We start from the raw sequence: 15687 nt of genomic DNA on the forward strand, positions 1-15687 counted from the left end.
CGCGCTTCTCTTTGTCTTGATCCAACTGTGGAAACCACTCGCCTTGTAAGTGTCTTTTAAAGCTTTACTGTTTAATGTACACTGTCTGCTATGTACTGCATTGCTTTGTAAATCATTCTTTATCATCTTTGATTGTACACCTGTAAATGACTATGTTTCTTTTGTACATATTTCAGTTTACCACGAGGTACGTCCAGTAAAAGCCTTCAAGAAAGTTTGCTCACCCCTTGTCGTTTTTTACGCGGATGTGCCGAGTTGTTTAAGCTCTCTGCGGCCGCGTTGCACGGACAGCGCAGAGTGAGGCAGAAAAGTACCAGTTCACTCTGCTCCTAAAATGTGACCATGTGAGTGCCTGTATGGTTGTCATTCTAGATTCCTTGAGTCACCTTCCTCTCCACTTTTTCATCTGTTTTTAAATAATTACATATTTAACAGTTTTGTGAAAACTTGAATTTGGCTCAAAAACTTTTTGAACAGCTCTTGGCCAATTGATTTTCTGATTGCAAATGTAAGGCTACTATCGTTGAAGTTGGACAAAAGGTACGGCTAGAGACCCAGGACATCAGTCTACATAGTGACCCTTTTTAAACTGATACAGCACCAGAATAGTATCTCCCTATACAGTGCATCCAGAAAGTATTCACAGCGCTTCACTTTTTCCACATTTTGTTATGTTACAGCCTTATTCCAAAATGGATTAAATTCATTTTTTTTCCTCAGAATTCTGCACACAACACCCCATAATGACAACGTGAAAAAAGTTTACTTGAGGTTTTTGCAATTTTTTTAAAAATAAAAAAACTGAGAAATCCCATGTACATAAGTATTCACAGCCTTTGCTCAATACTTTGTCGATGCACCTTTGGCAGCAATTTCAGCCAAGTGTTTTTGAATATGATGCCACAAGCTTGGCACACCTATCCTTGGCCAGTTTCGCCCATTCCTCTTTGCAGCACCTCTCAAGCTCCATCAGGTTGGATGGCAAGCGTCGGTGCACAGCCATTTTAAGATCTCTCCAGAGATGTTCAATCGGATTCAAGTCTGGCTCTGGCTGGGCCACTCAAGGACATTCACAGAGTTGTCCTGAAGCAACTCCTTTGATATCTTGGCTGTGTGCTTAGGGTCGTTGTCCTGCTGAAAGATGAACCGTCGCCCCAGTCTGGGTTCAAGAGAGCTCTGGAGCAGGTTTTCATCCAGGATGTCTCTGTACATTGCTGCAGTCATCTTTCCCTTTATCCTGACTAGTCTCCCAGTCCCTGCCGCTGAAAAACATCCCCACAGCATGATGCTGCCACCATCATTCTTCACTGTAGGGATGGTATTGGCCTGGTGATGAGCAGTGCCTGGTTTCCTCCAAACGTGACGAGTTCAATCTTTGTCTCATCAGACCAGAGAATTTTCTTTCTCATGGTCGGAGAGTCCTTCAGGTGCCTTTTGTCAAACTGCAGGCGGGCTGTCATGTGCCTTTTACTAAGGAGTGGCTTCCGTCTGACCACTCTATCATACAGGCCTGATTGGTGGATTGCTGCAGAGATGGTTGTCCTTCTGGAAGGTTCTCCTCTCTCCATAGAGGACCTCTGGAGCTCTGACAGAGTGACCATCGAGTACTTGGTCACCTCCCTGACCCTTCTCCCCCGATTGCTCAGTTTAGATGGCCGGCCAGCTCTAGGAAGAGTCCTGGTGGTTTCGAACTTCTTCCACTTACGGATGATGGAGGCCACTGTGCTCATTGGGACCTTCAAAGCAGCAGAAATCTTTCTGTAACCTTCCCCAGATTTGTGCCTCGAGACAATCCTGTCTCAGAGGTCTACAGACAATTCCTTTGACTTTGTGCTTGGTTTGTGCTCTGACATGAACTGTCAACTGTGGGACCTTATATGGACAGGTGTGTGCCTTTCCAAATCATGTCCAGTCAACTGGATTTACCACAGGTGGACTCCAATGAAGCTGCAGAAACATCTCAAGGATGATCAGGGGAAATAGGATGCACCTGAGCTCAATTTTGAGGTTCATGGCAAAGGCTGTGAATACTTATGTAAATGTGCTTTCTCAATTATTTTTATTTTTAATAAATTTGCAAAAACCTCAAGTAAACTTTTTTCACATTGTCATTATGGGGTGTTGTGTGTAGAATACTGAGGGAAAAAAATGAATTTAATCAATTTTGGAATAAGGCTGTAACATAACAAAATGTGGAAAAAATGATGCGCTGTGAATACTTTCTGGATGCACTGTATATAAAAGAAAATCCTGGAATGGAAAGCAAATGCAAGGCTACGATACATGATAATCTCGAAAGACATTTTAAAGACCCACAAGACCAAGGAGACTTGCCACGGTGCGTCTTGCGGGGACCGTAAACATGAGACTTGGTGCCAAGAGATTGTCGCAGGGCCGTAGCAAATCGGACAGCGGCTGTACAGGCTTTAAAAAGATCGAAGGGCAAAGCGACAGCAGCTACCCCAAACGAACATGAGCAGCGTTACACATCCTGCAAGAAAGAATTCAAACACGCCCGGGGCCAGAAATAAAAGACAGGTATTGCTTTTACAACGTCACGCGAGACCAGGCAGTGAGCTATCATTTAAAACAAGTCAACAGACCTCTAAGCTAGCAGTTGTTGGATTGCTTTTGGCAGGCAAGCATCATGTGCTCGGAGCTCTTAAAACAACGACATGCGACAGGCAGAAGAGGCAGCTAGCAAGCAGCAAAAAGACAGCAAATGATCCAAAGGCATATCCTTAGCGTACGTTCAGCTGCAACACCCTTCACAACACGAGCAGTATTATACGTCTGGGAAGAAAGACATGTAAACACACGCGGGGCAGGAAATAAAGAAACAAGTATTGTTTTTTCAAAAGGTTTTAAAATAAAAGTGAAAATAATGCATATGTAACAATTCACAAGAAAATAATCTCTTTAAATTGTAGATTGCCTGCCTAAGGTAAAGTCATCCCTGATGAATGTGGACGTGAGAATGAAGGGTCCTTTCATTGGATTAGCGCTATTTCAGATGTGGAATGGCAAAATGGGGGAGGCAGCTTGATGAATGAGGTCTCCAGGACTTAAAACAAATCCAAATCATATTATGTGATATCATCTAATGTGAAATTCTACTCCGTAATTCTAGAATTTTTATTTTTATACCGTATTGAGGATTTATTCTGTTCTATGTATTGTACTGTATTGTATTGACCCCATTCTTTTTGACACCCACTGCACGCCCAACCTACCTGGAAAGGGGTCTCTCTTTGAACTGCCTTTCCCAAGGTTTCTTCCAAAACAAAAAACCCTTGTAGGGAAAAAATGGGAGTTTTTTCTGGTCTTCTTAGAGGGTCAAGGCTGGGGGGCTGTCAAGAGGCAGGGCCTGTTAAAGCCCATTGCGGCACTTCTTGTGTGATTTTGGGCTATACAAAAAATAAATTGTATTGTATATCCGGTAAACCAAACACAGGGGTTGGCGAGCGAAGCGATGAACTCATCCATGGCTTTTTGGTGGATGGACTGTTCGTCTAAATAAATTGTTTTGAATTTTCGCAGTTTGCCTTAGCTATTTAAAAAAAAAGTAATAATTCCTAACACTAAATGCCTTTACTGAGTGGCATACAGTCATGTAGGCTGTACTAACTGAACAGTCTTCCTATAGTTAAAGTTTGTTTTTGCATTATTTGTCGAGCTCTGATATCACCTACACCAGGGGTGGGCAGATTCAGTCCTGGAGGGCCGCAGTGGCTGCAGGTTTTTGTTCCAACCCAGTTGCTTAATAAGAAACTCTTATTGCTCAAGTAACACTTCTGCTTCACTTTAGTTGTCTTGCTCATTAAGATTTTGAACCCTTATTGCTTGTTTTAGTCTTAAACAGCTGTAGTCTTGACTTTTAATTGCTCTTTATTAGCAATGAACCGATTTTCTTCACATTCACAAAGTCTTTGCAATTTCAGAATATATAATGATAAATGTGAACAGGACTGGTTTATCCATTCACAGGTTTTGCACTCCACTGATGCACAGAGATTCTTGCACACAGGCAGACGTGAAACACTTTCATTCAGAGAGGTCTAAATTATGCAAATTTATTGAACAGTCAAATGGGTGACATGTCTAATCCACAATACTACATATGGAGAAAGTAAAAAGGCAATACATTATTGTTTGAAAGGGTTTCTTTAAAGAAACCTAAAAACAAACAGATTTGACTTTTCTTTGACTTCTCTTTAATTTGTCTAAAATCTATTAAAAGGTTTTCTTCATAATAAAGACATTAAGCTAGTGATTATTATTAAAAAGAGATACAACCCAAACCAAGGAAACTGTGAACTGAAAAAACTGTAAGAACAACTCAGCCAGGCCTCCTCATTCCAGTCCACAGGATTAATTGTTTCTGTTCTTTATACTTTAAAAATGAAACCCGTATTTTTTAAAGAAGACTTTGTTTCTAAGCAGAGTGAAAATGCAAGAAAGCACCCTTCAAGTGAATCATAACTGCCTTATTTTATTTTAGCACATACCTTTTCCAGTTTGATTTGGACACAATTTCTTCTCGGGCCTCACTGTGTTAGTCTTCGAGGATTCTGATGGCTTGTGGGCATTACTGTCCTTCAAGTAGCAGCGTCTGCCCAAACTGGAGCCCAATCTGTTTAATTCTTCATCTGGGCCCATATATTGAGGATTACAGTCTTTCACCTTGATACGGTTTATAATTTTGCGGGGTCTCTGAATGTTAGTCCTACCCTTTCTTTTGTTCTTCTTTTCAGAGACATCCTCTTCACGTTGACATTCTTTCTGTAAACTCTTCCTGCCAGCTGGATACATTTTTGGCATCTTCTATACACAGAAAAAGAACACAGGGTTTACTTAATTCAGAAGTGCAATACAAATGCAACACATTTAAGTCCCATTTTTCTATGTCCTCATCAGTTAAGAAAGAAGCCAAGTCAAGTTATTCACCAAGACCACATGGGCAGAGTAAGTAATCAATCTTCATACCAGGTGACCAGATATGAAACAGTCTCAGGGAGTGTCTCATGCCTTTACGACACACCATTATGACTCGGCACCATCTGTTGATATTAGGGATGTTATGATATTAAAACTTTTGTATGTGATATACTAATATAACACAATTTTACAATGTTGGATACCCTTTGATACCACAGCAAACACAGAAATCCTATTCATCCAATATATTAAAGAAGTACTGGTATTCCTAAATCTCAAAATATAATGCAAGCCTTGAAATGTAATGTGGGGCGGGGATGGAGATCCTCCAGTGCAATAGCACAAGGTAGGGTTTACAATCTTGGTGGGAGTTTCAAGATATAAATTTGCATCATTAGCTGGTTAAAAAATATTACCAAAGAGCAATATTTAACAGAATAGTTAAATTAAATCAAAAATCAAATGTTACAAGCTTGTCGTGCTTTAATTTTCTAAATCTGCCCCTTCTTTTTACCAGCTTTGAAGCTTCCAGTGTGAAATCAAACTTGTCAGTTCAACATTTATCCTTTACTTCAGAGCTCCTGTTAAGCAGCATTTATTTAACTGTTTTAGATGTTTCTTACAAAAGTAAAGACACCTTGTTATTGTTTGTGTATAAATCCAGAATTAGAAAATGACCTGTCGTCACACATGTGTGACTAGGGATCACCGGCAGAGATTTGTTCAGATGAGAAATACACCCCAGGATGAGAGGGAGTGCTGCTGCTAACTATCTCCTCTTCTTTATCTACAATGGAAAGAAACGCCCAGCCGAGGAGTCACCACACCCTCAGCTCTTATCTGGTTAGAAGAAGAAGAAGGAGGCCATCTTGCACAGTTGTGTGTCAACAGTATTCACTACTTTGATTGAACATTCAATAGTGTTAGGGTCCCAGAATTTTGTTAATAGTTAATGTTAAGGAAGGTTTATACAAGTTAGGCCTCAGGATTATGTTAAAAAACAGGGGCATATGAAGGAGGAACTTAAAATCGCTGGTCAACTTGTCTAATGTGAAACTGCCCCAAGCTTACAAAATCCAAAACCATTATTCAAGTCACAGCCTTCATTTAAATAATCTTAGCGAGATTGAGGCAGTTGGTGGTGTGTCCCTGTAAAGATGGCCGCCTAATGTGAGACACTCAATGTCTGACTTCAACTAGCCTGCGACTCACTAAGATAAATTTAAACAGGTTTGATTTTGTTTTTAGTCTTAGCGGCAGACTGTGTGTGCAGGAGAGCAGACAACCAGTGAATGTTTCTCTGAAGTAGAAGGCATAGAGTTAAGTGAAGAGGAGTAAGAAACTGCAGGTTTAGAACCTAACAAAAATAAGAGATGCTCCTCTTTCTGTTGTTTCATGTCTCAGATAAGAAAACAAAAGGGGAAAAAATAAAATAAAATAAAATAAAGGGTGAAGATTGCTGCTGAAGAGCTACAGCTGTTAACCCTTTGTACACCGCAGGCGACATCAGCAGCATGCTATTGGCTGTTAGAAACAGGGCTGAGCACGACTCTGCTGAATGGTCGTTTAAATTAATGTGGTTAGGTGATGAGATCAGCAACTGTGGTTGGCAAATCTGACATGCTCCAGGACAAAAATATTTTTCAAAACAACTGTCGTTATAAACAACTTTGAAACAAATTTCAAGTTTATCAGCTTCATCTTGTTTAAGTACACTCTGCACACATCACAGATATTTTAGTACTTAACACATTAATAAACTCCTATTAAACAGCAGCACCTCCCAGTATTGTGAGATTGGCATGGTGGAGGCCTTGTGTGCCTCAGTCTTTCTTAACGCTCCATTTGTGGTTCTGACGGACCAGTTTGCTATGGGTAACCCTAAAGGAGCAGGGGGGTGGGTGTACCAGAGTAAAAGTGGCTCATTATTGACCTTCATGAATACTCTAATTAAATGAAAGTGGGTCTTCTGCAGAAGAGGGATGGCAGTCCTGACAGTTCACCTAAGAGTGGCACAAAGAGATGACCCACACAGCCCACCTCACCACCCTGGTCCAGTGTAAAACAAAAACAAACAGAAGTTATTGGGGTATAGGAAGAAAACCAAAGTACCTGTACGGGGCAGGAGCCAGCTATAGACCATCATAGGGTACACTCACATTCAAGTCCACAACCACACCAAGACAAGTCAGACTTGCCAGGCCACTAAGCCTGAGCATCTTTAGAGAAGTGAAGAAAATAAGAATAAAAGAGCAGACATGGAAACTGCATAGAGACTTAAAAAACAGGCTGAGATTCAAATTCATTCTGACAGAATTGTAAGGCAGTAACACACAGTTGCCCGAGGGACTCCTCACCGCTCTTTCAATGTCCGGTCGGTCACCAACCCCACAACTATCAGAACTGAGCGCCGCGGAGTGACAAGAGAAACAAAGGCAGAAAGCAAAGCGTCTTACGTGTGAAATGGCCGTCTGCTCGATGCCGGCGATTCGCGAAGGAAACGACAAAAGGACACTCGGAGGGGAATGAACAGGCGCCAGCGGTGTGACTGGGTGCTACGATAAAATTTGAGATTCAGCCACGTGAAGTGAACTGCTGATACGAATGAACAGCAATGGCACGCGGGTGACCACAGGAGGATTCACACGAGCAAAGTTCAGCGGAGGGCTAACGAACACGAACTCGCCGCGCGCGGTGATTCTAATGGAGCGAATGAAAACTCACACGTCCATAAAGCGCATCTCCAAAGTACTTACTGCCTGCCTCTTGCCGATGAGATTATTTCTGAAGTCGTTCACACTTCTGCCTCAATCAACAACAGCCTTGAGACGGTGGCAGTGTGGCTTCAGGACCCGTCGCATTGAATGACGTCAGCCGTCTCCGATTTCGGGTCACGTGCCAGTTGAGCGCGAATACGCTGTAGCTGGAGAGAGGCTGGGTGGCTCAGTGTCCTGCTGCCTTATAGGAGCCTATTAAACCAATAATGTCACCGGAGAAGCTGCGTTTGTCTGGGGCTGTCACTGGGCCGTTTGTTTTTGTGATCATGAACTGAGTTTTTTTTTTTTTTTAATTACAGTAAGATTTCCTGTAAATAGTTCTTGTAAAATTTAGTAAAGTTCTTCGTGTTTAGGTTTAGGCAGGTGTGAAAAAATGCTGTAAACAAAGAATGCTTTCAAAAATGGAAGTGTTAATCATTTATTTTCATCAATCAACAAAATGCAGTGAATGAACAAAAGAGAAATCTAAATCAAATCAATATTTGGTGTGATCACCCTTTGCCTTCAAAACAGCATCAATTCTTCTAGGTAGACTTGCACACAGTTTTTGAAGGAACTCGGCTGGTAGGTTGTTCCAAACATCTTGGAAAGCTAACCCCAGATCTTCTGTGGATGTAGGCTTCCTCACATCCTTCTGTCTCTTCATGTAATCCCAGACACACGCGATGATGTTGAGATCAGGGCTCTGTGGGGGCCATACCATCACTTCCAGGACCTCTTGTTTTTCTTTACACTGAAGATAGTTCTTAATGACTTTGGCTGTATGTTTGGGGTCGTTGTCCTGCTGCAGAATAAATTTGGGGCCAATCATACACCTCCCTGATGGTATTGCATGATGGATAAGTATCTGCCTGTATTTCTCAGCATTGAGAACACCATTAATCCTGACCAAATCTCCAACTATATTTGCAGAAATGCAGTCCCAAACGTTCAAGGAACCTCCACCATACTACACTGTTGCCTGCAGACATTCGTTATTGTACCACTCTCCAGCCCTTTGATGAACAAACTGCCTTCTGCTACAGCCAAATATTTCAAATTTTGACTCATCAGTCCAGAGCACCTGCTGCCATTTTTCTGCACCCCAGTTCCTATGTTTTATGTATACATGTATATGTATATGTATATAAGTCCAAGTGTCTGTTGATGGCATTTTCACAGGGTCACGAGGGTCTGCTGGCGCCAATCCCAGCCAACACAGGGCACAAGGCAGGGAACCAATCCTGGGCAGGGTGCCAACCCACCGCAGGACACACACAAACACACCCACACACCAAGTACACACTAGGGCCAATGTAGACTCACCAATCCACCTAACCTGCATGTCTTTGGACTGTGGGAGGAAACCAGAGCGCCTGGAGGAAACCCACGCAGACACGGGGAGAACATGCAAACTCCACGCAGGGAGGACCCGGGAAGCGAACCCGGGTCTCCTAACTGTGAGGCAGCAGCACTACCACTGCGCCACCGTGCCGCACGGAACCAATTATATATACATACATATATATATATATATATATATATATATATATATATATATATATATATATATATATATATATATATATATATATATATATATATATATATATATATATATATATGTATGTATGTATTGAAAGTACATTATGCTATATATAAGTTGGAGTCCTGCCATGTGCAAAAGTTCGCTGACAACACTGCTATCATGGGCTGCATCAGGAGTGGGCAGGAGGAGGAGTATAGGAATCTCATCAAGGACTTTGTTAAATGGTGCGACTCAAACCACCTAGAGCTGAACACCAGCAAAACCAAGGAGCTGGTGGTGGAATTTAGGAGGCCCAGACCCCTCATGGACCCCGTGATCATCAGAGGTGACTGTGTGCAGAGGGTGCAGACCTATAAATACCTGGGAGTGCAGCTGGATGATAAATTGGACTGGACTTCCAATACTGATGCTCTGTGTAAGAAAGGACAGAGCCGGCTATACTTCCTTAGAAGACTGGCATCCTTCAACATCTGCAATAAGATACTGCAGATGTTCTATCAGACGGTTGAGGTGAACACCCTCTTCTATGCAGTGGTGTGCTGGGGAGGCAGCATTAAGAAGAAGGACGCCTCACGCCTGGACAAACTGGTGAGGAAGGCAGGCTCGATTGTAGGCATGGAGCTGGACAGTTTGACATCTGTGGCGGAGCAACGGGCGCTGAGCAGGCTCCTGTCACTCATGGAGAATCCACTGCATCCACTAAACAGTGTCATCTCCAGACAGAAGAGCAGCTTCAACGACCGACTGCTGTCACCATCCTGCTCCAATGACGGACTGAGGAGATCATTCCTCCCCCACATTATGCGACTCATCAATTCTACTGGGGATGTAGTAAACATTAATATTATACAAAGTTATTGTCTGTTTTTACCTGCATTTTTATTACTCTTATTTAATATTGTTTTTTTGTATCAGTATGCTGCTGCTGGAGTATGTGAATTTCCCCTTGGGATTAATATCTATCTATCTATCTATCTATCTATCTATCTATCTATCTATCTATCTATCTATCTATCTATCTATCTATCTATCTATCTATCTATCTATCTATCTATCTATCTATCTATCTATCTATCTATCTATCTATCTATCTAATAAGAAACTTCCTTCCCATCAGGGATAAGTATAGGTCCGTCGTATCTGCAAAGACATTCTTATTAATTGCATACTCTGAAAGAAATGCTCACCACCTCTTCTCTACCTTTAAGTCTCTCTTAAGTCCTCCTGCTGCTCCAAGACCTTTGTCATTCTCTCCTGATGATTTTTCTTCTTTCTTCTCTTTCAAAAGACCCCAAAGACATATTCTGAGTCTCCTCTGTGTCGTTCTCCTCTTTCATCCTTCACTACTGTAAATGACTCTGACATTGTAGACCCCTATGCTCTGGACCCCATTCCTTCACACCTTTCTACAGTTCTTTTCTCCTTCCTTGATCCGCTATATCTTTTCTCTTTTCAATGCCTCACTGACCCCCAGTAACATCTCCATTGATTTCATCCTTATGCTCAAAAACCCTCTCTCGTCCCATCTGCCCTTGAGAATTACCATCCTGTGTCCATTCTGCCATTTCTGTTCAAAACCCTAGAACTCATAGTTCATTAACACCTCTCTTCATTTCTCTCTGACTATAATCGACTAGATCTACTTCAGTGTGGATTCTCCAAGGGTCCCTCTACTGAGACTCCACTGCTTTCAGTCACAAATGCTCTTAGATCTGCTTGAGCTGCTTCTCCCTCCTCTGTCCTCGTCCTCCTTGCCCGTTCATCAGCCTTTGTTATGGTTCACCACCCCCTGCTTATCTCTTCTCCTAAATAAATTGAAATAAGCAGCTCTGCTTTGAATAGGTTCAAGTCCTCCCTCTTGGACCAATCCTTTCCTGTCTCCTGGTCTAACTCCTTGTCTTCTTGACAGAACATTTCTACAGATGTGCTTCAAGGACTGGTGTTGGATTCACTTTTCTTTCCCTTGTACATTTGTTCCTTTGTCAATGTTACTTCATCTCATGGCTTCTCCTACCACCTCAATGGTGGTGACTCACAGATCTTCTCTCATTTCTCTCTTACAGTCCACTGCTTTCAGCCGAGATCTTCAGTTGCCTCCCTGACATCTCAATCTGAATGAATGATCAGCACCTTAAAGTGAGGATCTGATCAAAGACTTTGTAATCATAAAAAAGTAAGAGAACACTTTTCAAATATAAATAAAGTGGAAGGATACAAAAGACATTATTTTCATCTGACTGTAAATGTTCTTTCATTTTCAAAAATAACATTTTATTTTACAGTTTATAATTGTTTATATTTTGAAGTAGATATATATGGGGCCACCAAAATCTATTAAGGGCTTGAATCCAACAACATCCCTGTATTATTTTTTAATCCTTTTTATGTGTAAATTTTCTTTGTTGTGTAATAAAAATTAGGAAAGTAACCTTTTTAATAAAGCCCTGAAGACACAGCCTACGATGAATCTCGGCAGAACAACAAAGTATTTCCATAATATTCTCATTATGGTCAACTAATGTGGAACTGAACTGACAATACAGCCCTGTGAGCGGTGGATCGGTACGCTCAGTTCAGATCGGGCCGTGCCGTAAAGTGGAGTTTATTTTCTTTTCTTCATTAAGCACATGTGCAGTGTGTCACATCAGCTCAGATATGATATCACACACTCCATAAATTATTAATGCTTGTGTAAAACAGATTGGTCAGCACCGTAAACTGTGTAATGAAGGAGACTTTCAATACACATGTGTGCAGATCAGGCGGACAGCGCAGATCGGGTAGTGACAATGGGTCCAGCTGAAGGGGTCTGCGATTGAGTAGGTCACTGGACAGCCAAATGGATTACAGTGTTTTGTCACCATGACCTGAGTCAGATAAATCCTCCCTCAACCCTGAACTTCACCATAATTTAACCGGGTGTCATCACTGATGTATAATATAAAGTAACACCCTCCTCAATGGAGTGGAGCTCTGGAGGTCTGCACTAAGAGTCTGTTAAAAAAGTTAAATGTAAGATTAGGATAAGAAGGGCTGGCATCAAGAAAGGCATTCGGTGTTTTATTGATTCATCCTGCTTTATCAAACTGTACTACTGTAACACAAACTGACAGATCTGTGGTCTCCTACCACACACAGTGTCTGCAACTTTAACAGCTGAAAGAAATCCACCATAAAATAAGGAAGAGACTTGTATTATGATTATTATTTTATTTTTTGTACACGCCTCAATAGCTGTATTTGTAACAATTTTGAAAACCCCCTAACAAAACACAGCTTGAAAGCATAAAGGTGCATGCATGTGGTAAATCAGTTATTTGAAGGATCATATGAATAACAGCAAGTAATCACAGATTTAAAAACATGTTGCTGATTGGGAAACCACTGAATATCTGGATGTCAGGTCACAAACACCAGGCAAACGGTTCAAAGACTCCATCAAGCACTTCATAAAAATGAACAAAAACTCCAGACAAATGTCACACATCACTGTTATAAACTCAGGCAGCGTGATTCTATCGACACGTTATTAAATGTGGAGTAATTGTGCTGTGAGCATGTGCAGTAATCCTAAACAGCACGGCTTGACAGATAGCATGTTACAATAAAGCACTGGTCATAACAAATCACAGTGAAACCTCCATTGGAGAAGTCTAATCAAAAATAGAGACCCCATATAAAAATGAGAATAGCTACAGAAGAAGATCTGAAAAGGTGAATAAGTGCCATGAACATCATCAACATGTGTCTTGCTATAAACAGGTTCAGTTTCCACATCCGGCTCATGAGAACTTCATAGTACTGATAAAGCACTCATGTTGAGCACTAATGGAAAAGAAAATGAAATGAGGGAATGTGATTATAAACAACCGGCTACTCAAACATTTATGCCACCCAGTTAAAGAGTCCACACAGACAGCCTGCTGCAGCTTTGGCAGGATGTCACACAGCACAGGAACATCAGAACAATCCAGATGAGAACAGGCCATTCAGCTTAACAAAGGTTGTCTGTCCTATCTGCTGAATTCTTCTAAATTAACATCGAGTCGAGTTCTGAAGGTTCCTAAAGTCCTCCTACCCACCACACTACTTGGTCTCTTATTCCATGTCTCTGTGGCTCTCTGTGTGAAGAACAACTTCCTAATGTTGGTGCGACATTGACCTTTAACAAGTTTCCAAGTGTGTCCCCATCTTCTTGATGAACTCATTTTAAAGTCACCGTCTTGATCCACTGGACTAATTCCCTTCATCATTTTAAACACTTCAGTCAGGTCTCCTCTTAATCTTCTTTTGTTTAAACTCTAAAGGCTCAGCACTTTTAATCTTTCCTCATAACTCATCCCCTGTACCCCTCAATCAGCCGAGTTGCTCTTCTCTGGATCTTTTCTAGAGCTGCTATGTCCTTTATGTAGCGTGGAGAACAAAACTGCACTCCCTACGTATTAAAATGGCAGTCCGCTGGCCACCTGCAGTCCAGAAGCAACCTCTGATTGCCCAGCCAGTGGTCCAACCAGAAACTGAGAAAAAACCTGAGAAAGACACATTTTGTAAGCCTTCAGAAATTCCTCCATAAATTCCTACAATAGTACAGAACATGAATACAACAGTCTGTGTAGCCTAGCAACATTCAACCCACAATGCATTGCGTTTTTGTGTTTAGAGGTGGGGTTAGTAGTCTATGATACTGTGACCACCTGTCCAACTTAAGGTTGATATTCTTTGATTTTGAAAATTCTGTATTTGTAATTTTAAACTATCAGGCACAATATTATGTAGTACAGGTCACCAGTACAAGTGGCACAATGGTAGCTCCGCTGACGCACATTAAGGAGATCATGGGTTCATGTCCTGGGACCTCCTTGTGTAGAGTTTGTAAAGCAGTGAGAGTTGTAAGTAAAGCACTTTGTAAATGTAAAGAATTATTATTATAATTATACTTGATAATTTGTCAATTTCAAATTTTAAAATGTTATGTGTTTTCGCCAAATAAACAAACATGTAGCGCTAGGACTCACGGCCTCTGTGTACCTTCACAGTCCTTCAGACTTGATCCGAATGCAATGTATGCGTAGCGCCACCTTTATGTTATTAAACCGGTCACCACCTCCATGACTGTCTTTGTACTGAACGCCACGGAGTGACAAAGGAGGAACAAAGACAGAAATTAAAGTGCAGTACGTGTGGAATGGCCGTCTACTCAAGTTCAGCGATTCGAGAAGGAAACGATAAAAGGAATACACAGAGAGGAATGAATAGGAGCCGGCGGTGTGTGGGACTCAGCCACGTGAAGTGAATCGCAGATACCAATGAACAGCAGCAGTAGGTGGATGGGCACAGTAGGATTCCAGTCACTCAGGTGGTGATTTAAACGAACCTCCTGTGTGTCCCCTCAGAGTGCAGTAGTCATTGTATTCACGTGTGTTAGTCGCTGTTATCACTTATCATGGCTTAGTGAGCTGAGATCTTTGAAAGCAGTGACAGTGCTTGTCTAATCTGATAAATGCACTGTGATGTGCCTGGGTCATATGTGACTAAAATATTTATTTTATTTCAAAAGGGAAACAAATGTTACTGCTGATATTGTGGACTTTTTTTGATTTTATGAACTTTGAGATACGCCTGGGTCAGATGTGAGCAGATTACGAAACACAGAATGAGATGTTACTATCCTTGTGCAAGCACGTACAATAGGTTCAGTTATGCTTGTCGGTGAATGGTGAATGGTAGACTTGGAGAAGTTTGTAGAATATTGGGATGCATCATCAGTAGTGTTCCTCTGGCTCATGGGGTGTTTCGGCCTTTCACACTATACACCCTCACCAGAGGCGGCCAGCTATAGGGTGATCAGCCCTAAGTTTGTGTCCCTTGCCCAATTAGTCATGAGAGCTGCTTTGGTGTCAAATGACTGACATCTCATGAACCTATGTATGGCAGCCTAAGGTTGTTATTTGGGGGGCCCAGCAGGGGGCATTCCTCTTCATCCAAAGCCATTGGCTACTTCTCTCCGCTGCCTCTGATGCAGCTTTAATAGCTGCGCGCTGGCTCTGGCCCCTAATTCCCAGGTCTGTTAGTAGTTTGATGGTAGATGTTGCCACAAACCCTCTGCATCAAACTTCCATTGGGCTGCTAACTCAGCATAACATAGATATTTCTGCTCGTATGCCTCATCCACGGAATCCTCCCGGGGTACGGTGAGCTCGATAATGTAACCCTTCCTTAAGGAAGGGGACCAGAGTACCATGTCAGGTCTCAAGGTAGTAGTGTCAATCTCTGGAGGAAACATCAACTGTTGGCCAATATCTACCAGCAGTTTCCAGTCACGTGTTAAGCACAGCTGGCCTCTCTCCAATGGTGTGAAGTTGCTCCTGGTAACTATAATACCTTCTTGGACAAAGGCAGTTGTCCATGGGTGATTAGATATTGGTGGTGATGTTTATATTTTTA

The 15687-nt window shown here is 41.7% G+C and overlaps 3 protein-coding genes across 8 annotated transcripts in view; 2 read left to right on the plus strand and 1 right to left on the minus strand.

Annotated features, from left to right (window-relative positions):
- The window catches only part of LOC114665494 (zinc finger protein 239-like), a 541579-nt gene that overhangs the window by 477756 nt on the left and 48136 nt on the right, over positions 1 to 15687 (minus strand). Inside the window, exons 1-2 of one of the 3 annotated variants that reach the window (XM_051926039.1) lie at positions 7695 to 7807; positions 4509 to 4824 (exon numbers count right to left, since the gene is read on the minus strand). The exons of 1 other annotated variant lie outside the window; for it this stretch is intronic. In XM_051926039.1, the coding sequence (XP_051781999.1) occupies positions 4509 to 4821 (313 nt within the window). In that variant the 5' untranslated portion in view covers positions 4822 to 4824; positions 7695 to 7807. Of the gene's footprint in view, positions 1 to 4508; positions 4825 to 7694; positions 7808 to 15687 lie in introns of those variants that run through there. One more of the 3 variants, XM_051926046.1, reaches the window with a different exon arrangement.
- LOC114665322 (zinc finger protein ZFP2-like) overlaps positions 1 to 15687 on the plus strand; it is a 439810-nt gene that overhangs the window by 219573 nt on the left and 204550 nt on the right. The gene's annotated exons all lie outside the window — the stretch shown is intronic.
- LOC114642351 (zinc finger protein OZF-like) overlaps positions 1 to 15687 on the plus strand; it is a 449463-nt gene that overhangs the window by 128187 nt on the left and 305589 nt on the right. The window lies entirely within an intron of this gene.

This window comes from Erpetoichthys calabaricus, chromosome 1 (genome assembly GCF_900747795.2).
Source record: "Erpetoichthys calabaricus chromosome 1, fErpCal1.3, whole genome shotgun sequence".
NCBI classification, from domain to species: Eukaryota; Metazoa; Chordata; class Cladistia; order Polypteriformes; family Polypteridae; genus Erpetoichthys; species Erpetoichthys calabaricus.